The sequence below is a fragment of the Frieseomelitta varia genome, unplaced genomic scaffold (assembly GCF_011392965.1).
Source record: "Frieseomelitta varia isolate USP_RPSP 00005682 unplaced genomic scaffold, Fvar_1.2 scaffold_524, whole genome shotgun sequence".
Lineage (NCBI taxonomy): Eukaryota > Metazoa > Arthropoda > Insecta > Hymenoptera > Apidae > Frieseomelitta > Frieseomelitta varia.
The window spans coordinates 435,403-458,412 of NW_025110284.1; the positions used below are offsets into that span (position 1 = coordinate 435,403).

General features: G+C 41.3%; 3 protein-coding genes across 4 annotated transcripts; 2 read left to right on the top strand and 1 right to left on the bottom strand.

The window, feature by feature from the left end:
- The first annotated feature begins 666 nt into the window (after positions 1-666).
- Positions 667-17,866, top strand: LOC122533411 (obg-like ATPase 1). Of its 2 annotated transcripts, XM_043663065.1 has the most exons (12): positions 679-780; positions 1,508-1,601; positions 3,029-3,210; positions 9,693-9,753; positions 11,872-11,999; positions 12,311-12,486; positions 13,596-13,673; positions 13,749-13,846; positions 13,984-14,124; positions 16,242-16,338; positions 16,438-16,560; positions 17,225-17,866. In XM_043663065.1, the coding sequence occupies exons 3-12, from the start codon at positions 3,030-3,032 to the stop codon at positions 17,333-17,335; spliced, it is 1,194 nt and encodes a 397-aa protein (XP_043519000.1). In that variant the 5' UTR covers positions 679-780; positions 1,508-1,601; position 3,029; the 3' UTR covers positions 17,336-17,866. The 2 variants fall into 2 exon arrangements, with proteins under 2 accessions (XP_043518999.1, XP_043519000.1); XM_043663064.1 differs by lacking the exon at positions 1,508-1,601 and having other exon boundaries at positions 667-780.
- Positions 3,221-9,683, top strand: LOC122533408 (adenylate kinase 9-like). Its single transcript, XM_043663059.1, has one exon. It carries the CDS (start codon positions 3,841-3,843, stop codon positions 9,193-9,195), a length of 5,355 nt encoding a protein of 1,784 aa, XP_043518994.1. The 5' UTR covers positions 3,221-3,840; the 3' UTR covers positions 9,196-9,683.
- LOC122533412 (uronyl 2-sulfotransferase-like) lies at positions 17,461-23,002 on the bottom strand. The gene is made up of 6 exons (XM_043663066.1): positions 22,538-23,002; positions 21,568-21,777; positions 20,086-20,246; positions 19,459-19,533; positions 19,232-19,392; positions 17,461-19,145 (listed from the first exon to the last, which is right to left on the bottom strand). Exons 1-6 carry the CDS (start codon positions 22,688-22,690, stop codon positions 18,988-18,990), a joined length of 918 nt encoding a protein of 305 aa, XP_043519001.1. The 5' UTR covers positions 22,691-23,002; the 3' UTR covers positions 17,461-18,987.
- Positions 23,003-23,010: the final 8 nt, after the last annotated feature.

Consider the following 23,010-nt stretch of genomic DNA (forward strand, 5'->3'; position numbering starts at 1 on the left):
CAATGAGAAATGCTGGTATTATTTCACTAGCACAACATTATTTCCGCCAGGCTGTGATTTCAATCGCGAGTATTTTTCGACTTTTGAGGAGGTTTTGCACATTTTGTTGGGAAAGAAGTGTGCGTGTTTATGGTTTCTACGAAAGCATTGCAATCAACCCTCTTCTGATGACCCCTTTTTCTTCCGCGGATTAAAAGCGGCGTTTCATTTCGCAAAGCTATTCCTAGAATCACATCGAACTCGTCTGCGAATAGACACGCTTCGAGAGATCAAGTTGCTGGGATGAATTAAGAAATCGTTTCAAGAAAAAATTACGAAATAACCGCACATCCAGAAATAGTATGCAAGAGTACATATTACATATAATAAAGAAAGAAGAAAAATGGAAAGTGTACAGTGCTACAAGCCATGATTAACTCAGTTCGTCCAAATCTAAGATTAAATTACTGAATTTGGAAATTTTCAACTGAATTGAATTTTATCAGAAAAGTAAAATACCCAAAAATTTTAGTAATTCAATGAGGATTTTTACAAACGTCTGTAACCCTAACGAGGCCATTTGAGAATGAAAAATTCGCTTTTCATTGCAATTTGCTGTCCCTTCGATTGCCTCTTTTTTTCCTGGCAATCGACAAAGTTCTTAGCTGGTAATGCAGATCCCTGTTTCACTATCAAAGGCCGGTCGAACGCGTGACGTCAGTGCAGTGCTGTGTGTTCCTTTCCTTGCCACGCGTTGTGCAGTGATATTTACCTAGGAGAGAAGTACGAAGAACAGTCAAGGTATTTGATCGATAATTAATCACCCAGTGATTCCAGTAACGAGCGAGGACAACGTTATTACAACAAACGTTCGTCGAATTGCCCCAGAGGCAGGCAACGAATATGCGTGTGCAAGAATGATGCAATGTTCGGTTCCACTGATAGAAACATACACGTGGCTCTCACGCACGGACGAACGACTCGGGCGTGCCGCAGGAACGTCGAAAAACGTGCACTCGAAAATTGTTAAAGTTAACAATCTATAAATAACTCGTTCTCCTTTTTTAAAAAGTAAGGTTAAGATCTAGTGTGCATCTCGTGGCTGGTTCCAAAACCTAGTGCTGCGAGGCAGCACTGTGTAATGTACCTAAATTTATAGCTCCCCCAATGCGCTCGCCGCGGTATTAAAGATTGGCGCCTCTTTCGAATTGAAAATCTGAAGACCCGCGGTTCCGCGCGTTTTACACGATTAATTCTAAATCTGACAATCATCGTTTCTATTTTTTTCCGCTATATTTTTGAATATAGAAATGGAGACAGCAGAAATAAAAGGGGTAAAATTGATAAAGCACAGGTAGGGCTATCACTTCGAATCGCCTTCTTAGAAAAACGTGAAATCGTTCCTGGAAACTGAGATTCGAATGTTCGTGATTGAAGACACAACGATCAAATTAAGCTACTTGACACACGACGATACACGTGTACCATCCATTGTTTTTCAATATTGTCTGTTATCAATTATATTCAGGTCAAGTTGGGGCGCATATTTTGATAGCAAACGACAGATGAAATCTTACGACATTTCACACTGAGGGAAAAGTGGAATTGTAAATTGTACTAAGGTACTTGTGATCCGTCGTGAAACTAAGAGGCGACGGCGATACCACGGCGCCGTGGCGGCTGTTGAGTAGCATCGCGCGGGCGGGTCCTTTCTTCTCTTCTCTTCCATTATCGTAATTTGCAAATTTCCCGAGACGAGAGAGGGACGAGAGATGGTGGCGCGGTTTCGAGTTAAACGCGCTGGATAGTTTTGGAGATGGAGAAGACGATGGGAAGAAAGAGGAAGAGGGAGGCCGGTCGCGATGGTTGACGCTGCGAAAGAAGGAACAAGAGGAAAAGGGGTGAAGTGAAAGAGAGAGAGAGAGAGAGAGAGAGAGAGAGAGAGAGGAGAAGAAGAAGAATCGCAAAGTCGGTGGCGGATTGGCGGCCTAAGGCGCGGTTGCAGATTCCCGGCGTGATGCCGGTGATTCGCGGCTTTGGTGCCCAGTAATCGTCGGTCCCCTTACTCAACAGACGTATTCCTCCTCCTTCGCATCTTCGCTCTCGGGGAGAATTCAACAACCTCTCTCTCTCTCTTTCTCGTCTCGTCCCTTCTTCCTTTTCTCGTTGAATTCTACGCTGCTTTTCGTTCGCCTCCTCTTTCTCTCTATCGTCGCCTCCCGTAGGCGTCCTCGCGCGTAGTACCTGTTTCATCCTTTTGATATGGCGCGGGCCGGTTCGTGCTACAGCAAACGAAAGATGAAGAGAAAGAAGAAGGGAGGCAATCTTGCGGTAAACACAGCAATCGCTTGATGTGCCGTCCGCATTAATATAATTAGTCACCCCGAGCGCTCGAGAGCGACCCGATGTTTGAGAAGGCCGACCCTTTCTTCCTTTCTTTCTCTCGATTTTCCTCTTTCCTCTTTCTCTCTCTCTCTCTCTCTCGCGCGCGCGCGCGCGCGTTGCCTTGATTTTGTTCCAAGTATGTGGCGAGGGCCGTGGGGCACTGCGTGCATTAGGTAGGTGAAACACGGTGGACTGTTAAGGATTCCGCGGGTTGGGGGAAACGAGGGCGTGCTCGATTCACGTTCGATCATTTTCGTTTTGATCCCGATACATCCACCCCTTCTTCTCATCCCTTGCGGTATACACGGTCGTTTCTGAATGCCAATGGTAGTTACGTAGACGAAGAGGCATCGGTGAATACTTCACTTTGGTCGTTGTGAATCGAACAGTGTCGAAACGAATGTTCGATCGTAGCATCAATGAACGTATTACGAGGTCATTTTCACAAGAAGGATGTAACTTTATATATGCTGTTATCTTTATTTGATCGTAGACAATGAGCCTGTTGCGAATTTTTCATAGCGTGATAAAAAATGGAACCCTGGTATCAACCAATGGATTGCTTCCATCCGGTGTCGAATTCTCGAAATCGATATTAATGATAAAAAATTCCACAGACCTGAACGAGCGCACTGAGGATAGATCCGTGATGTTTCTGTCGTAGAATGGCGCCGAAGAAAATCGAAGAGCCTGAAAGGAAACCACTTATCGGCCGCGTGGGCACTAATCTGAAAGTTGGCATCGTGGGTATACCCAACGTTGGAAAATCAACGTTCTTCAACGTTCTCACGAAAAGCCAGGCGACTGCCGAGAACTTTCCATTCTGCACCATCGAGCCAAATGAAAATAAGTATCCACATTTTTCTTTATTACCGATTTTTATGCTATTTTGCAAGTTTGTATTTTTCAACGAGCAAATTTTTGTACGTATTATATACGTGTTGCGCGATAATGATCGTAAACGTACAAATACTCGCACTTATTAAAGCACAAATGCTGCTCACTAAATTTTGTTAGCGAATTATCAACCATATCATTGTTAAAAAAAAAAAAAAAGAAAAGAAGAAATTCGTTTCGTTGTTGCAATATCAATTCTAGATATTCGTACGATTCTTCAATTGGGAGAAACACTTGAAATTTCTTAAACAAAAAAATTTTATATTTAAACGAAGGTTATGCGTGTGTTCTATGCTATCTACAATTATTTTACACAGATTTATAAATGAATAATGAAATTAATAATTTTTGAACATCTGAGATAACAAAACGGAACAGTCGTTGGGAAATATATATATTTTTATGAAGAGTACGCCAAGTTCAATGAAAGTTTCATCCTGTAGAAAGCATGACAATATTTCATCTGCGCTAACCTAATCATCTCGCTCGCGACTCGCGCCTAAACCGCAACTATCATTTGTCGGCGAATCTTGCGCGGAAGATTTACAACGGTAACCTCGAAATGAAACACGTTCGACGATGTGTGACAAAACGTCACGTCGCGAGAAGAGAGACGAGCGCAGAGATGAGAAGTTTTACGCGGACGCGTCGTTCATTACGAAGAAAAGTTTCCTCCGATTCGTCAAAGGGCAGCCTCGCGAGGAGTATTCGCCCCCTTGGCCGAAACCGAGTCCCTGCGTCTACCCGAAGGCAAACTCTTACTACGCCTACCACGAGGATTCAAATCCATTCGCCAGATTCACTGGCAAGTGTCAATCGAGGGAGTATGGGAACGTTCGACCGCACTTCGAACCTTCCGAGGAACCACACGAGACTCGCGACCCGTATAGCGAGAGAAACGCAAGGGACAAGTATCTGGCGAGCGAGCCGACTTGTTTCGCGATTTTCGGCAAGCCTGGCTTGAACACGACGAAACTCGCGACGACGATAGCAGACTCGTGGAACTCGATTCTGATTTCACCGTTGCCACTGATAAAGCAGGAGATCCAACGAAACAGCGACAGAGGTAAACTCATGGCGGATGTTTTGAAGGAAGGGGGATCTTTGGGTCCGGATGTGATCGCGAATTTGATAGCGGCTCGGCTTAACCGAAGAGACGTGTTTCACAGAGGATACGTGGTGGAGGGGTTACCGCTGATTCCAAACGCGACGCTCGATTACTCTTCTTGTCCGAACGTAGTCACGGCGAAGGAGCAGAACTTGTTCATTTCTGGAACTTGCAACGTATCGAACAATAGTAAAAATGCTTCAACCGTCGACCAAGTAGCAGGCAACAAATTGTGCGTCGTGAGTTCCAATTACGAGGACTTCGTTTCAAGTCAGATCGAGGATATATTCACCACGTGGCCCATAAAACCGTCGGTAATCGTCTACGCGATGTGTCCCGACGAGGACGTGCTGACGAAGCGCGAACACCTCCGTCTGGATCCGGCAACCGGTTGCATCGTGGACACGAGCTTCGTCGACACGAACAACAAACGCATCGAAACGTTGTTCTCTCGCAACAGAATGGAGAACGGCGCGAACGACGTATCCTTCGGGCTGTATCAGAAATTAACGAACGAGGAACGACAAGGGAAATATCTGTTGAAACGTCCGTCCGATGAAAGATCGAACGCCAAATGGCAGTGCGCGCTGTACAAACGTCTGGCGATGCCCACGATCGAGAAATGGATTCTACTGCACAATCCTCAAAACGTCATTCGCGTGGATGGTCGCGCGTCGATGTCGTTCATGTTTCAGATCTTCGTTACGAGGACACGCACGTTGCCGTTGTTGCGCGTGATTCTTCCGAGAAGATTCACGGATCACACCGCGTTGGGGTTCGAGGGCGAGTCGCCGGTGGTCGCGGACGAATTCGACGACAAGTCGAACGAAGAAGCGTTTCAACAGCTGACGAACAGAGAGACTGTCTCGCCGTTGTTCCCCTGGGAACTCTCGCCTTGGGGTTTCCTCTGTCCGGTGGAATTGGCGAGAGGCAGGACCGTGGATGGTCTCGCGAGACACGCGGTTCGATTCATGAACAAGATCTTCTTTCTCTCGTCGAACGAGGCGGTCCATCTGTTCGTGGAGAATCCAAGAACGTTCGTCCGTCCGTTCTCGCCCAGACCGACGTGCAAGATCGTGGTGTTTGGGCCTGATTACTCCGGCAAGTCGGCGCTCTGCAGCGAATTGGCGCGAGTTTTGAAAGGTACGGTGATCAACGTGAAAGAGATGGACGAGCCGAGCGACGAGTCGATCGTGGAAGCCGTGAGAAACGTTCCGAGGGAAGAGGTGGACGTCGAGGTCTGGAGAGACGGTGGCTACATAGTGGATGGTTTGTATCCGAATATCGATACCTGGAAGACGATCGTCGATGATTCAGAGATTACCTTCGAGGACGCGATTCTCTTGTTCGACGACGATCCCTACGATTATCTGCTGTCAAAGTGGCGCGAGATTCGCGGTAGCGTGGACGGTGAAGAGTTCGAGGAAACTTGGAATTTGGAAGATCTCGATGCTGAAGGAAACCAGGGAGAAGCAGAAACGTTGGTCGAATACATCAGGCACGTGCAGAAGTTTCAATTAGACTGGGAAACGATGAGAGAACGAGTGACGGATGATTGCAGGAATTTTGTCGCTTGCAACGTCGGTAAGATAACCGACGTTTCGAAGTACGTTATAGATGGGATTAAAGATCGTTACAAGGCGAAGGCAAGAGTGATGAGCGAAGAGGAGAAGGAGAGGGAGAGAGACCTCGCGGAGTATATCGGCATGACTGACACAGAAAACATCGAGGAGGAGGAAGAGGAAGAGAGAGAAGGCGGGAAAGAAACAACGGAGGTAGAATTGACTCCCAAGGAAGATAATCGTCGATTCGGAGACACCAGTTACTACTGTCCAGTGGCGTTGTTGAGGTACAACGTGTTTTGGAAGGGCAAAGAGGAGTACGGTGCAATTTTCATGGACAAGATATACCACTTGTCTAGTCCCGCTGCTCTCGAAGAATTTGTTCGCGATCCGCAAAAACTAGGTCTACCGTTGAGAAAGCCTTTGTCTGTAATTCCGCCCCTTCGCGTGAGCATCGTTGGTCCGCCAGGAAGTGGGAAAAGCACGCTGTCTGACGCGATATCCCGAGAATACGGTCTGGCCCACGTCGACTATCTCCACTGTTTCACCACGTACATGCAGTCTCGCGGGATGCAGCCACTTTCTTACAGAGATGTTCTCGTCTTGTCGAACGAACTTCCAGACGAGGTCGAGTTGCCAGAGGATTTGAAAGACGAGAGATACAACAGCGAGTCCGACACAATTTTGACGTTCGTTCGAAATTACTGGAAGGACGGAGGTACCCTCCCCGAAAGAGTGCACGGTGAATGCCTGTTGAAGTTTTTCCAACGACCGTACAGCCAGTGCGGCATCGTGTTCGATCAGTTTCCGAGCTGTCCGCAGGACGTGGCAACAGCGTTGAAGAGTTACACGGTGCCCGAGGTGATCGTTGAACTTGGCTGCGGCAGAGAAACAGCGTCCGAGAGAGTGATCCCTCGGTTGCTCGAGTCCTGGCAGACAAATATGGAAGAGAGGAAACGCGTGGAACAACTCAGACACGCGACTGAGCTTGAGAATTACGAGAGAGACCGAGATGCCTGGGTGAAGGAAATGTTGAGTCAATTAACTGCCCGAGGAAGAGCTGTTGGAGAGGAGGACGATGATCTTCGTGGTGAATATTACGAAATTGAAGAGGAAGACTACGTCGTGTTGGGCGAAGACGTCGAGTCGGAGGAGATGCAAGTGAGAAAGTTTGAACTGGAGGAAACCTGGTACCAGGAGAATCCCGAACCTGTCCTGTTTACCGACTGGGAAGATTTCGAAACAGCCGAGCGGAGGATCGAGCGGGAGTTTTTCGACAAGTACGAGACCGAGTCTCGGAAACTAGCTGCTACTCGCGACATTTTAAAGAACGAATCGATACCGTACATCGTGCTGGACGCTGAGGCCGACGTGAGGAGTGTCCTGTTGAGAGTGATGAGAACTCTCGAGCCGTACGTTCGTCGACACGTGTCTGTCCTCGAGAGGATTCACACGATCGATCTGGAAACGGCTGACGCTCTTCTCGATCGCGGTTACTATCTACTGAGTTCATTCGGCCGCTGGTGTCCCGTGCAACTGCGTGAAAACAAGGTTCCGTTGCAGATGTTTCTACCATCGGAGTCTGCTCGGGAGATCCATCCAGTCGTGCACAGGCAGTTCGTTTACTTCACCGCCGGCAAAGACGCGCAAACCGAGTTTGTGAAGAGCCCGTTCAAATACCTCGAGCAAGATTCTCGCGCGCCAGTCGTTCCATTTCGACTGTCCATCGTCGGCCCGCCAAAATGTGGCAAGACGACTCTCGCTCGACGATTTGCAAGCAAGTACAACGTGAAAGTGATAACGCGAGGCGAGGCGTTGCGTCACGTCGTCGAACACTTCCCTTGGACAGAATCCGCTCGATCGAGCGAGTCCTCTCTGCGCAAAGGACGAACGGTTCCAACCGAGTGTGTGCTCCGCGCTGTTGAAATGTATTCCATCGATCCTGACGCGGTCTCTCAGGGCTTCGTGCTCGACGGTTTCCCTTCGAGTCGCAGAGAGTTCGAGGAACTAACGTTCCTGGGTCTTCAGCCGATGATCATCCTCGATCTGAAGGCGAACTTGAATTTTTCTCTCGAGTGTCTGTCTCGGGAAGCCGATCGAGTGTCGAAGCCAGCCAACTTCTCGAGCAGCTTTCTCTCTCGTCGTTTCGCCATCTGGGAGGCCGATCAGCAGGATTTCAGAGCTTGGTTGAAGCGTTTCACGCAGAACGTGGTCGAGTTAGACGCGACCAAGTGCGCGTGGTACGTGTGGACCGTGGCTGACAGACACGTGTGCTCGAGATACGCGATCATCAGATCGTACTTTCGCGAAAGCGACTACGACAAAGTCCACAGTCTCAGATACATGAGCGTCTCGTCGTACGAGTTCAGAACGAGGCAGAGCCGATTCGAGTCTTACTGTCCCCTTTGCCTGTACTACGAGAACACGATGAAAGCTTCGGGACCACCCGATCACGAAGGGATGGTCCAGTACCGAGAACACTTTTACTGGATCTGTTCGCAGCATATGCAACGATTTATCCAAGATCCGAGAAAGTATCTACCACCAGTGAACACCTCGTATCCCCCGGAAGATCGTCCGCGAGTTTTGACCGAAACGATTGACTTGGAACACCCGTGCTGGGCCAAACGTTTGCGAGTCGAAGGATTTTGCTTGGTGACGTACGTGGACAGCTTGCCGAGTCGCCAACTCGCGAGAGGCGAGTTGACCACGGCAGTTCTCTACAGGGACAACTTGTATCTGTTTTGCACGGAAGGCTGTCGCGATAAATTTCTGGCGCAACCCGGTAAATACGACAACACCGAGATTAAATTTCTACGCAGGCTGCCAGAGATCGACGTGAAATCTCTGCCGGATCTCGGCTACCTGGAGCAGACGGTCTCGAAGATGATAATCGAGGCTGTGAACCAGATCAGCGTCGACAGACCGAAACTACCAGGTTTGTCGCCCTCGGCCACCGCCGCTGTTCACATCGGCGTGTATCTGAAGGCTCGGAATGCGTCCTGCGCTCTGAAAGAGTGCCAGTTGTACAAAGCAATTAGCGACAGGATCTACAGTCGTGAAAGAATGATCAAAATAGCGACGAAAACGATGAAGAAGATGTTGAACCCTTTTGTACAGATACCCGTGTACGAAGACCAGCCTGCCACATCTTCTCATCTACCGCGATCTATCTCGATTGTATTTCGTCGAACGTCTCCAACGCAGATTTTAATCGATCCCTATGACGAATCTCTGGACGACGATGAAACAATTTGTAAATAGGAAGCATACATTCTATTATTTCGTACTTGTCTCAATATGTTACCTTAATCTCTAATAATTTCTTTCTCCTTTTACATTCTGCTATTTTTCATTCCAAATGGAATCCACATCGGATTTGTATTGTTTGTATTTTAATAGGATTTAAGTATCATTGGAAGATCTCGTATCCCAGTCCAATAAATAATTTAAGAGTAGATGATATTGCGTTTTTTACCTCTTGCTTCGACGAGTTATGTTTAAGAAAAATTTCATTTATTCGATGTTTTCATTAGCATTCCTATTATTTCTTATTCCAAATTTTAATCAATCTTCGAACGTTTTACAATTTTATTAGTGACATTTAAATTTGATTACAAATCAAATGTTACTTTTTATCCATTACATCAGCACATATAATGAAAATTACGAATATCACGAATGAAATTGACATATAAATATTATTTTTTAAAAAAATTCAAAATATTCACCGTCTAACTAGACCTTTTTTCCTCCAGCACGTCGCGTACCAGTCCCTGACACGAGATTCGATTACCTGTGCGAATATTTCAAGCCAGCTAGGTACGTAGCAAACCCATCACATACTGTCTAAATATCGTTCGATCGAAACAACAAATATCTCCTACGCTGCGTCACCATTGTGTCTCCGAATGAAAATAACGAGTCTAGCAGAAAATGCACCCTCGCAGTGGGAAACGAGTTGGAATAACCATTGACATTTCCATGCTTCTTCGCTTTTATTTCCACAAGGCAGGGATATGGGGACGAGAGAAAGCGGTACGTGATCTGCAATGCAGATCCGACGAAATTCGTCTACGCGACGCACAGCCCATGTTGAATATCAACCGACTTCGCGCATCTCTTTCTTCGCTCGCTTACCATATAATATATTTAACACTTTTCCACGCTAGAACTACGAAAGTAACCAAAATGACCAATTTGTAATTTTTGTTAGAAACTTTACAGGCATGAAACAGTGAATTTTTAGGGATTTAAATGACCTTTCGTAAAATATAATAAATAAAAGCTTCATTGTATCGTAAAGTTTCACTATTTTTTTTTTTTTTTTTTTTTTTTTTTTAATGTGTGAAACATTTTAAAAGCTTGAAACAAATTTAAAAATGTGTATAGAAACTACAAGATGTTTCACACGAATATACAGTTGCTCAAAAAAAAAAAAATTTTTGCACTTAACAGTGAAACTTTTCACGAATATTACGTGTACGGCCACAATTCATTACATCAATAAGCATCTATTTCGCAAAATATATTTTTCATATTTTACCCGGCTATACGTTTCAATAACTTCCACGTACATTTACAGATTCGTTTCAAATTTTATCAAACTGCAGTCGCAATTTACGCGCCGTCTGTTGTTTTGAATTTCGCGAGAAGAATTTGATGAAAATTTCACCCGACATTTGCTAACGAAACACACGGGAGGGCCGCGCTATACATGCCGTGTGGCATGGTGTGCATCAACGTAACTGTGGATGAAAGCCGCGTTTACCGTGGCTCGCGTTATCACGCTGGCTCGTTGACACGATGAGATTGGAATGTACAAAGCAGCTGAATCACACGAGGGTTGGAAAACACAGCGTACACTCTGCTTCTGGTGGTTTGGAAATATTCTTTAACACCTGGCTCCACCTGGTAAACGAAGCCTGACTTAACCAAAGTCGACGGTATAAAAGTATTGTTGCTAAGAACTTCGAGCTGTTGCAATCAGGTAACAATGAAATAACGAGTAATTATACGTCGAATGAAAAACGAGCGAAGTTTACTTTACTTTACGCGACACGTGCTTGCTCTGAATTCTACTAATTCAGAGGAGATTAAAACGCGGCACGATGTCGGATCAAAGAGCATCCTGGTCATCCAACTCTGGAACAGTGTGTCGTCGTCGTCGTTGTCGTCGTGCGTGTGGCGCCGAATAGTTGTCACACACGTGTCAGATGATTCAACGATCCCTAATGAAAGCCATCTAACGTGGCGGCGTGTTCCCCCTTCTTGCTCATTTTACTAACGCCTCTCTTCAAAGGCTAATTGTTTAATGACGCTACTTGCATTAGCATTTAAATACAGCTCGTTGCCGCTGCAACGCACCCCCTCTCTCGTTTCAATTGGAGGGACGTTCGCGTGCAAAAACCTGGCAGAGTGCAGATTTTGCAGAAGTTGCGGAGCTCGTTTCGAGCAGTCACCGTGACATTTTCGAGTTTGCAAGACACCGTGACACCGTGGCTTAAGAAACAAGGCTTCACATACTTTTGAAGAACTTACATTTCGAATAATTCGACGAGAAATTTGATCTGTCAGGCAATTTTGAATAGACTTGGGGAATAGACAAAGTTTTCCGTTAGTTGAGAAATCACAATGATACTCTACGTAAATGTAAATCACAAATTTACATTATAGTATAATTATCAATATTGTATGATTGTAATGTTACATGTGTATATATACTCACACATTCATAATGTAAAATTTCTATATTATATTATATAGAAATCATTATTATATTATTGAAAGTAAACATATGCACGAAGTAAAATATGAACGAAGTGTAACTTTACTAAAGTCTTGGATTTTTCCCAATCTCTGCACGAAAACAACTTCTCCAATTCGCATTCGATTAATGTCAAACGAACGAAAAATCACAACGAGACGTGTACTTTCCAGCAAGGTTCCAGCTTTCTTGAACGTCGTGGACATCGCCGGTTTGGTGAAAGGGGCGTCGGAGGGACAAGGTTTGGGAAACAATTTCCTATCGCACATCAACGCCTGCGACGGAATTTTTCATCTTTGTCGTAAGTCCAGCGTAAATATACGATTCGACACGTATAAATTCGTTCTTACTAGTGTTGATTTTACTATATACACAGAGGATGAACATGATAGAAATATTTTGAATATTTATAAAATTATACACGTAATAAATATATATTACATAATTACATCCATATTGTATAATTATAATATATAACTGTAACATTGCATTAATATCATAATACATCCTTATGCTAGCACGACTAACAAAGTTGTTGGAAAAGATGCGACAACAGTAGCGGCAAGCCTGACACTCCAATAGTATATCACATTCTCGATAATCTGTACGCAGGAGCATTCGACGATGACGACGTGACTCACGTGGAAGGAGACGTGAATCCCGTGAGGGATCTCGAGATAATCAGCGAGGAGCTACGACTGAAAGATATCGAATTTTTAAACGGACATCTCGAAAAGCTGGAGAAGCTCGTTGTCCGAGGCAACGACAAGAAACTCAAGCCTGAATACGTAAGTATTCATTTACTTTTGACGATGATTTCGTGTCCCTCGACGTCGTTGATCTCTGCGCGCAAACGCGCGCCGAAAGAAACACATTAGGGACGTTTAAAGAAACTCGTCCGCGAAAGAGAGAAAAAAAGAAAGAAAGAAAGAAAGAAAACGATGGAAATCATTTGTAAATGGAGGCGTACGAGCAGAGTCTGAACGAAATTACCGAGGAAATTAAGAGAGAGCGCGAGCGCGGTCGGTACACTGCTTCCTAGAACGAATCAATCGAATTACCCTCTTTCCGTGGATTGAGACCCACGGCAATTTCCGATCTCTACCCTCCTCTCTAGTTTCCAGACTTTAGCAATTTGCTGAAACTTTGCGAGAGTCGACGGCTAGGTCTTCTCCCGTCTTCTCTCGGTCAAACTAATGGACAGGCGTTTTGTTAGTGTAACAGTCCTATAATCACGGTTCGATCGGTTGGAATTATTTCACCTCGTTATGTGCTCTCACTTACGTAAGTATTATACATACGGGCGGGCTCGCGAAAATATTTGAATGATCGTTATGAAAGAGATCATCTTTTTATATCGGTGCAAACGTACTGAAATTTCACAGTAAAAGTATGAGTATTACGATGAACAAATTTGAAAATGGAACGTATAAAAATTACGAGATGGATGTGTATGTACATACGGAAGTATTCGAACGTGGATAGAAACAATTTGTAAAAATATTTTACTATTACAATAAAATCAAATCAATCTTCTGGAATATAATACGTTTTATAATATACACAATATATTATTTAAAAAAATTCCGTGCGTTCGAATATTTCCGTGAGCAACTATATTCTATTAAATATTTTAAAATTTCTTGTTTCGCATTTTGAAATTTGTTCCAGATTTGACTAATATATAATCACGGCAGTCCAATTTCTCGGTAGTGTAAATAAAATTTCAAACTATTTTACATAACACACACGATCGTAGAATGACTGCAAGCGGAACTAAGATTTTTTCTCGACTCGAGATTTTATAATACTTTTTTTATTAGAAGTAGAAACGACAGAAACGAGTCGTCGGAGAAAGCTAATGGTTATAGATATAATCGGGTGTTTTTATGCACAGGATACATTATTGAAAGTGAAAGGTGTAATGGTGGATGAAAAGAGGCATATCAGGTTTGCCGATTGGAGTGCCACTGACGTAAGCAAAATCGCACTGCTTTGCAAACGAAAATTTTCAAGACCTTATTAATCCTTTGTTCTCGCCTATTTTCAGATCGAGGTGCTCAATAAATATTTATTCCTCACGTCGAAGCCAGTTATTTATTTGGTTAATCTGTCTGAGAAGGATTACATACGTAAAAAGAATAAATGGTACGTACACGTCTCAATTTCTGTTATCTCGGATTTATGTTTATTATTAATATGAAACTTTACACGACTGTCGATTAATTAATACGTTATCGTATCAATTCCCTTCATCACATTTCGTCACTCCTACTAAATTTCAGGTTAATAAAAATTAAAGAGTGGGTGGATAAAAACGATCCAGGAGCTGTTTTAATCCCATTCAGCGGAGCTTTTGAGAACAAACTACTCGATATGGATGATGCAGAACGTGCGAAATATTTAGAAGAAAACAAAGTTACTAGGTGGGTGAAACTATCTATAATTTGTTACGTACAGGCTACGGATTTTTATGCAATACAATTAAACTTTAGAGCCTGATAGAGCTACTTTTGTAACTTTAAGTAAGCGGACTAATTAATGATCATAAGTAAGATTATAATAGTCCTCTTGTAATTTTTTTTATCATTCATATTTTTGGAGTATTTCTGAGATATTCGAGTATTTCTAATTAATACTTGATAGAAGAAAGAACTTCTGGAAATACATACGTTATTCGTGAAATTTAAAAATGTTCAACATTTTCTTGAACATTCATGCAATTTTCTATACAATTCTCATACTCTATTCAATATGTAGAGTGTACTATGCATGTAAATTTTCAGAAAAGGAAACCACTGTACTTTGTCGTCTCATAGAATACCACCATTTTGTAAGAAAAAACTTTTTAATTAAAAAGATGAAGCCTGGATAGAAATCTGTTTCCCGTTAACAATAAGTACTCTATATTTTACACCCATATTTTCGTATATCACGTGTACTCTTGCATCCTTAAAATTTCTCAATGCATAAAAAATCCGCAGCCTGATTACACATTTCCACCCGTACTTTTCAAGCGAATACAAAACTATCTTTATACTTGCAAATGAAACGACCGGCAAAATAAGTACCCTATGTCCATCACAAATTAAGAGGGGAGGGGAAGAAGATACAAAAGGTAAAGAATAAGGACGAACATAAAAAATCGTAAAATTCGTAAACTCTTGGTTCCCCCCCATCTTGCCTCAGAACCTAAGAAACTCAGGTTCCCACATTTAGCTATGCACCAGGTTGTTTACTGATGGTAATAACAATGGAGGGCTCTCACGGCTCGAGCTTGTCTAGACCAGCCCTACTTTCGCGTAGAGTGACCAATAAAAACTGCGGCGTCGTCTTTACCCTCGGCGCATTATATTTTTACGAACGGCTATTCAAATTCTTGCAAAATTGCATAAAAACCCCTCCTACCCTCGCGGGCACACCGGGTATAACCAGGGGGACGAGCGGAATGAGGACCAACCGGTTCAGTTGGCTAGTGGGTCATTCGCGGAGCAAACCAAGCTCATGTTGATGCGCGTAAATTCGATGGAATTCGTAACGGATTTTTTTAACCCTCGGGCAGTATCGTACGTAGTTTATATTAGTTTACTATACTACATCCCTCGAACACTATCGCGTGAAATTAATTAAATTATTAGAATTTAAGATGGTTGATATTACGCATTTGTATTTCGCATCATTCGCCGGTGAGAGACTCAACGAAATTAACAAATTTATTAAAAAATTCTGATTGAAAATGAATTTCGTTTACTGTATCCTCAAATAGCATCGTTGGATCATAGACCAGCTTTAATAATAAAATCGATAGAGATTCGATAATAAAATTCAATGAAAAGTTCAATTAAATTTGTTGAAATGAAATTTTTATTACACGTACGAATATGTCCAAAATTTTCGATGATTCAAAATCCGTTGATACGTGATCCGTAACAAAAGAATAAAAATTCACGAAATAACAAAAATGAAGACCCACGTTCGGCCTCGACGATATTGAATTCCTCGCCGTGCGAATCTAACATCGCAATTAGACGAAAGCTAAGAAATTGCCTAATTACGTCGAACGCGGAAAACTATCAAATCAAAGTTGCCAATGATACCTATCATCAGACGATCGATGGTCAGAGATTTTGTCGATCCCACGAAACGATCGCACACTCTCGTGGTAATCACAGGGGACAAACGAAAGATTTCTAGTTACTGCGATTTTATTTCGAGACCGCAGATAACCGAGGCGGGCCCGAAAGTTGATCTCGGACTGAGAGTTCGAGTGATAAAATTGCGGTATTAAGTCGTTCGGCTTTATGTGTATTCTCTGAAGTCTCGATGTTCGTTCGGGGGCTCGTGGAACTGGATGGCCCCCCCTCTTCCTCTACCCTGTCATTAGACGATATTCGGTTCGAGACAATCATATTCCACGGTCCTGTTTCTTTCGCCACCCTTTCTTTAAACCAAGAATTCATTTTTTCTTTTTTTTCTTTTCTGTTTCTTTTTCTTTTTCTAACATAGCTAGGATTCTCGTGTTCACCTTATGAATTGTTTCTAGCGCCCTTGACAAGATCATCGTTCAAGGATACAAAGCGTTGCAACTGCAGTACTTCTTCACGTCGGGTCACGATGAAGTGAAAGCATGGACCATTCAGGTAAACTCGTAACTTCAGTGTTAATTAATTTCATAAATTAGAGCGAGTATTTTTGAATGTCGTTCGATATTTATACCTGCGGATCGTTTATCATTTCAGAAAGGCACGAAAGCACCTCAGGCTGCCGGAAAGATTCACACGGACTTTGAGAAGGGATTCATCATGGCCGAGGTTATGAAGTTTGACGATTTTAAGAACGAAGGATCGGAAGCGGCAGTAAAAGTTAGTACTGTAATTCAGCAGACCGCGGATTTTTGTACATTCACAGGAAATCTCAAAGTGCGAAATTGCGTAGGAAAAAGTGCATAAAGTGTATTCAAAGTATATACATATACATTCTATAATGTTCAATGTTTATGTGTATTTTATCAAGATTTTATTTCTTGAATTACATATATTTTAAAAAATATGAATTTATGTAGAACTCCGCAGTCTGGTAATTAGTATTATAATATTAATATTGGCATAATAAAAGTTTAGGGTTAGTACTATGATTAATACTGCGGAGTTTTATATGAATTTATGAAAAATTAAAGAATGTAGAAATGCACAGGATATACAAAGTAGACAAAAATACTTGTTACAATGTTTAGTAATGGAAATAATTCTAACTATACTCGAAAAAATTGAGTAACAATCCGCAGTTTGATCATAATACTAAATACACTGTTGGCCGTAAGAGTATTCGACCACTTGCTGCCATTTCACCGTGATCTATCTCATGATTGTATTGCTCGTTTGATCATAAAATTAAAATTGATCAATTAATTTAACTTAAATTAAGGCCAACCTAATCTCATCAAAATCACCGATCTATCAACACACTCTGATATTATTTCGACTGTATTGTATCTTAATCTTGATTTGTATCTTCGTTTTACGACAGGCTGCCGGAAAATACAGGCAACAGGGGCGCAACTACGTGGTCGAGGACGGCGACATCATCTTCTTCAAATTCAACGCCGGTGCTGGATTGAAGGACGCGAAGAAGAAGTGATGGCACGTTTTGCTCATGTTGTTGCTCGTTCATTTGTACATCAACATGATCGCCATGTTCTGTTGTACGCGCGACATGCGCATGAAACGATCGAAATCGCTTTCCGACAGCCCTTGAAGCTCACCTTTTCGTTCAACTCATAAACAAACGTCGTAAAACGGTAATACCATCGTTGATAACGATAGTTGGCGTTTTTTATAGCAACACTTGGGATTTCGACTGCTCGAATAAATATTTTTATATGTTCTATTTACGATTTGGGGGAGGGAGTGTATCCTAAACGCTTGTGTGGTTGGAAGTAATTTTTCAATTCTATCGTATCAATGTTGGTAACCTTTCGTCGCGTATACATGACAACTTGCATTTTCTAAGGCTAGCAAGTGTAAATAAACGGTAAGAGCTTGACAATGTAATAACACACTCGGCTGCTTCTGTCACTCGGAATAACCACGATCACATTGTACGTTTTTCTAATTGTTTCTTTGTACATTTTTCCATATTTATTCTAAATATATTCGTTTGAGATATAAATAACCTGATGAAAATACCTTCTTCCTCGATAGCGGCGTGTCGCACGTTTCGAAATCGTCGCAATTGCGAAGACAAATGTTGTGTATAATACAGTTACTGTATAGTTATTTCATTGGACTTGGCGCCGTGAAAATTCAATATCAACGAATTACTACTTACATTAGAAGAGCATTGTTCTTTCTTTATTTCCCGCACAAAGTTAAAGTAAGGAAAATATTTACACTTATATTTTTTGATTGTATGCTAAATGTAATTGATAGCAGCTTTGAAAGATATTACATATTAATATATTCAACGAATAATTGCCGATTGAAATTGTGGAATAATTATAACAGTGGAAACGATATAAATTACGTATATGTTCAACTTGACATGGCTCGCAACTTTTGTACCCTAATTATTCCTCGTCGATGATCACTGCTCGACAAAAGTTTTGACTATCATGCACAACGAGGATGTTTCAACGTAGCACTGTACATCGAGAATTGCTATTACAAAGACGTAACTTCGACGCGGAGAACGTGTTTGAATTATTACACCATATTGTTATAATGGATTTATAATAAAAATGTAAAAATTAATAAATTATAAACTATGATAATGGAGCATTTCTCTTACTGTATCCTACGTTCTTTAAGAACGTTTGCCAAACAAGCAGAGGAAAATTAAAATCCTTGCTACTGCAAAACAAAGTATTATTGTCATTCTTACTAAAAAGATAGAAATATACAATTATATCTTGCGAGCGTATTACAGAATTTCATGGGATTTATTGAAGTAGAAAAATCTTCCAACAACTGCAATATTTTTTAAGAATTTTCACTAAAGTAAAGAGCAATTGTTAATAATTTGTAATTTTATTGCCAATCTGACGTGGAATAGAATCCTGAAAAAAGACATTTCGTCGTACTCTTAATTTACAGCAGCTTTCTCACAATAAAAGTACAAAAAGAGAATAATCTACGACCACACTTCTCCCCTAACAAAAACTTTTCAATCGATTTATCTCGGTACAAAGAAATTATTATTATTCAAATATTTAGTACGACAATTATCTTTGGTATATTACGAAACTAGCGCTAGAGCATGATGTAAGTTATAGGTAATCCTCTATTTCATAATTAACGGCTTTCATCAGCATCGATCAATGTCTCATTTAAAAGTCGATGTTTTAGCCACTGGTAAAATTCTATTTCATCCTTAAGAAGCTTAAATAAAATATCTCCGTCTCGTGGCTTTAGCCTGAACGTTGGACTGGAAAAGCGTTTCCCTCCAGGCTCTAAATGGAATGTGGATCAACGTGAATTGAGACTGAAATCTTGGTTAATAATTGTACCTCATTGTATTCGCATCATGTTTACTCACGAATCTTTCTGTAACTATCTTTAGCACCTCGAAAGAAATATGGGAATTTGTATTCCAATACATCTATGGATCGTTCCATGTACTCTAATAGAGCAACGACAGGATAGTATTCAACTACGTTCGTTTTAGCTCGTTCCAACGCCCACTTGTTATTTACCTCTCTAGAATTGATATCCGATGCAGAGAGGTAAAAAATAAGTGACAATGTGGATCCGTTGAATACTCACGTGCATCGAGGATCTTGGCCACAAAACGTTGGTATGGCTCTATCATCGAGCACGTTTCTCCGTCCATCGTGATATCTAAGAAGCAGCAGATCGATCACGTTTAAACAAAATCAGTGTTATTCGTTCGTTTGCATCACAACTTCAGTCCCACGTGTAATATTACATTCGTTTGGCGAATCATTCGTAATTTGCCTTGATCGAAATATTTAATTATTCTCGATTAATGTTGGCTGATTATAATGAAATATCAGAGTACAAGATCATAGCATATACAAACTCTGATGATATAATTTCACCGTTTAAAAAAAAAGAAAAAGAAACTCTCCTTTTTGAATGTGGGAATATTTAAAGAATTGCTGAAAACATCGAAATAATCGTTAACATCATTATCATATATTATTATTATAAACCGAGCGTTTCAAATGTCTCCAGCCAAATAAAAATCCAAAGGAAAGTTTCTCTCTTAGAAACGGTAGAATACAGTACCGAAATTTAAGTTTCTTTTATATATTAGATTAATAAATGATTGGCAAACGCACGCGCTCGAATATTCACGCAGAGCTTCGTGATGCAAATAGAAAATAAAAAAAAAAGAAAGATCCCGGCGGAAAGGAGCTTGACTTTTACCTCTGTAAATTACGCGCGCCTACGGGATTTCTCACTAGAGAGACAAACGTCGGAGATTCTCGTCCGAACTTGGAAAAATTCAGAAATCTAACATCCCCGTCGAAGCTCAGAGGGATCGCCTCCTGTCTTATGATATTAGTGATCTCCTCAATCAAAAGTTCCTACAAAACGTGGCGTCAGGATTATTTATAACCAAACACGCAGCCTCTCTCCTCTGCCCAAAGTCCAAAAGTGCAAACTGACGAAACAACCGAGAACACGAGAAGCCAAGCGTTCCCGCCGACATGGAAACCGTCAAGATGATTGATTGTATACCATATAGCGGAAACAGATCGAATCCCTTAATATTTATCAACTTCTCTATCACGTATTTCACGTAACCAGCAGCTTTAAACAGACATGCCCCAAATAGGAATTTCCGACCCGGCTGCTTTAATTGGAAAGACGAAAGTGGCACGAAACAACATCGATTGCAACACTGAAAACCGAGTCTGACGCGAGCGTAAAGTGTAACGGCCACTACGCGTGTATAGAGCTGCCGCTATGATTAAATCCCAGAGATTTATGCCGTCAATGAATCAGCGGCTGATTCATATTTCTTGCGTTATTGTTCGGTGTTAGATCAACATGGCTGTCGTTGTTGCCGTTTGAAATGGCGCTATGGCTATTTCGTGTTAATTGATGAGCATTTAACCCTTTCGAGAGATTAACAGAACGATTAAATCGGACGTGAACCGATACAACTCGCGGTGAAATTATTGAGACAGGTGAGGCCGAGAATTAGTAGATTCAAAAGTTAACACACGAAGAGAACATAGTGTCGTTGCCGTCAGAATATTGATAAAATTTGTAGAAGTGAATCTGGAAGCGAAGGGTCCACGAAGAAGAAGGAAAAAAAGAGGAGTTCTTATATGCGCTTCCGGATCACAGACTGTCGTACTGCGAACTGAATTGAAATTTCACTGAATTTTACATTTACTTTGACGCGTGAGAAAACATGAAGCTGCGACGTTGAAAAATAAGTTTCCGTTTTCCAAGAAATTCGGAAACTTGACGTTCCCTTTCTCTCGTGGATCTTTCAAGTGTTCGGAAGAATAAAACAACTTTAAACAGCATTAAATGGGAAATTTTTCTACCGAAATATCGACGAACAATTCAACAGAATCAAACGAAAAGAGACGTTCGCAACAGGCAAAATCGAAAAATTTGTTATAACTGCAACAAAATCGAACTAGCAAAGCAGAAGTAGTAGCTGTGTGTAGAATGCTTTGTATATTTTTTACCACTTTAATGATTTAAATATATTCAATAAATAAACTTTCTTCTTATATACACAAGTACATATTTCTCACTGTCGAAGCCTATTGACTATGAGATATTGATATTTTCTTATTTATTCTAAATCCCATTTTTCACAGTTGAGAATAGTTATCTTGAAAGAAGAAAGATTCTTCTCGGAAGGGTTAACTCGAGAACAATTACCTCCTGTAAAGTTGACAGAAGCCCATGATCACCAGGTGGTAACCGTATATGTTTAAACGCATTGTAACCCTGCAGACGTTGTAGAATCAAGACTAACAGCTCAGACCCGGCGTCAGGTACACGAGTCAACATTAAAATGTGCTCGTTCACTTTGTGCAAACTCTCACGAACACCCAGTTCCGCAAGGGAAGGTGTAACGCGTCGATACGTCTGCGAAATAAATTCTATTAATAATTGTAACTGCAATAGACTAGTTCAAGTTAATACATAGACTGTGATAAATCTGTTTGTGCAAATTCTTTCAGACTAGAATGTTTTTACGAAACTTTTAGAAGATTCTCTTTCAACAGATAAGCAAGAGAGTAAAACTTACAATTGGATAGAGATTTCATTAAATATTATAAAGATCATGTATTACGTTCTGGATATTCTATTTCAAATTTTCCATAAATGCATAGAGATTATATTTCTCTCTGATTCTTTATCATGCTCAATGAACCAGTTTATGAATCGTAAAGAGGAAAGATCACTTTCCAATAATTTATCGTTCACTGGCGGACTTTCACCGCGAATGTAATCTAAACCAGTATGTTACTTTCAAACATTACTATATCGATTTGCATTAAATATGGAAAATATTTGAAATATAACAGAGAATAAGAAATTATCTTTCTTTTGATTTTGAACTGTTTGTCACAACACAAGATCAAAATGATCGAAACGACCAATTCGTACGTAATTTTTCACAGAAATTTACAAAGGTACAAATTATGAAGATTCGTTAAAAAAAAATTTTCCTACTTCTCTGATACGAATACCTACAAGTAATTTCTATTTTATTCAGAATAAAATTACATCAAAATTTTAATCACAAATTTGACTTTCGTAATTTTGTTTCGTAGCTTTTAATTCGCGTTATTAACATAACTTTAATCGTCGATAGTTCTAGCGTTGATCAGATACGATTTACCTGGCCTTTACGAATTTCCTGCTCCCCATCATTAGATTTCCCTATCCTTCCTGAATCGTTAACAGTTTCCACCGTCGATCTCGAGTTTAAAAGGAGGAAGAGTACTGTGAAGCAAACAGCGACACTGGTCAATAAGCCGCGACTTAAGCGCATCTCAAAACGAGATTCGACCTGTTAACAATCTCTCTCGACCTCTTCTCCTTTTCTCCAAAAATTACTTCACTGACGATCCTGATTACGAACATCGAGAGTCTGACTCACGGATTATCGACGTTTGTTTCTGCCAACTAACTAAAGAGAATGTCAGTGGGTCAGAGACTTCATACTGCTTGATCCCCACATCTTCTCGCCTCAACTCCCACCAAATGGGTATGTAGATCCCGCGAAAAGCGAGTCTTGGCTTTTCCATGTGCATTTGCCATACGTTCACTGTACGCAGAGTTTGTTTCGAAATCAACGTCCGAGAGACTCAA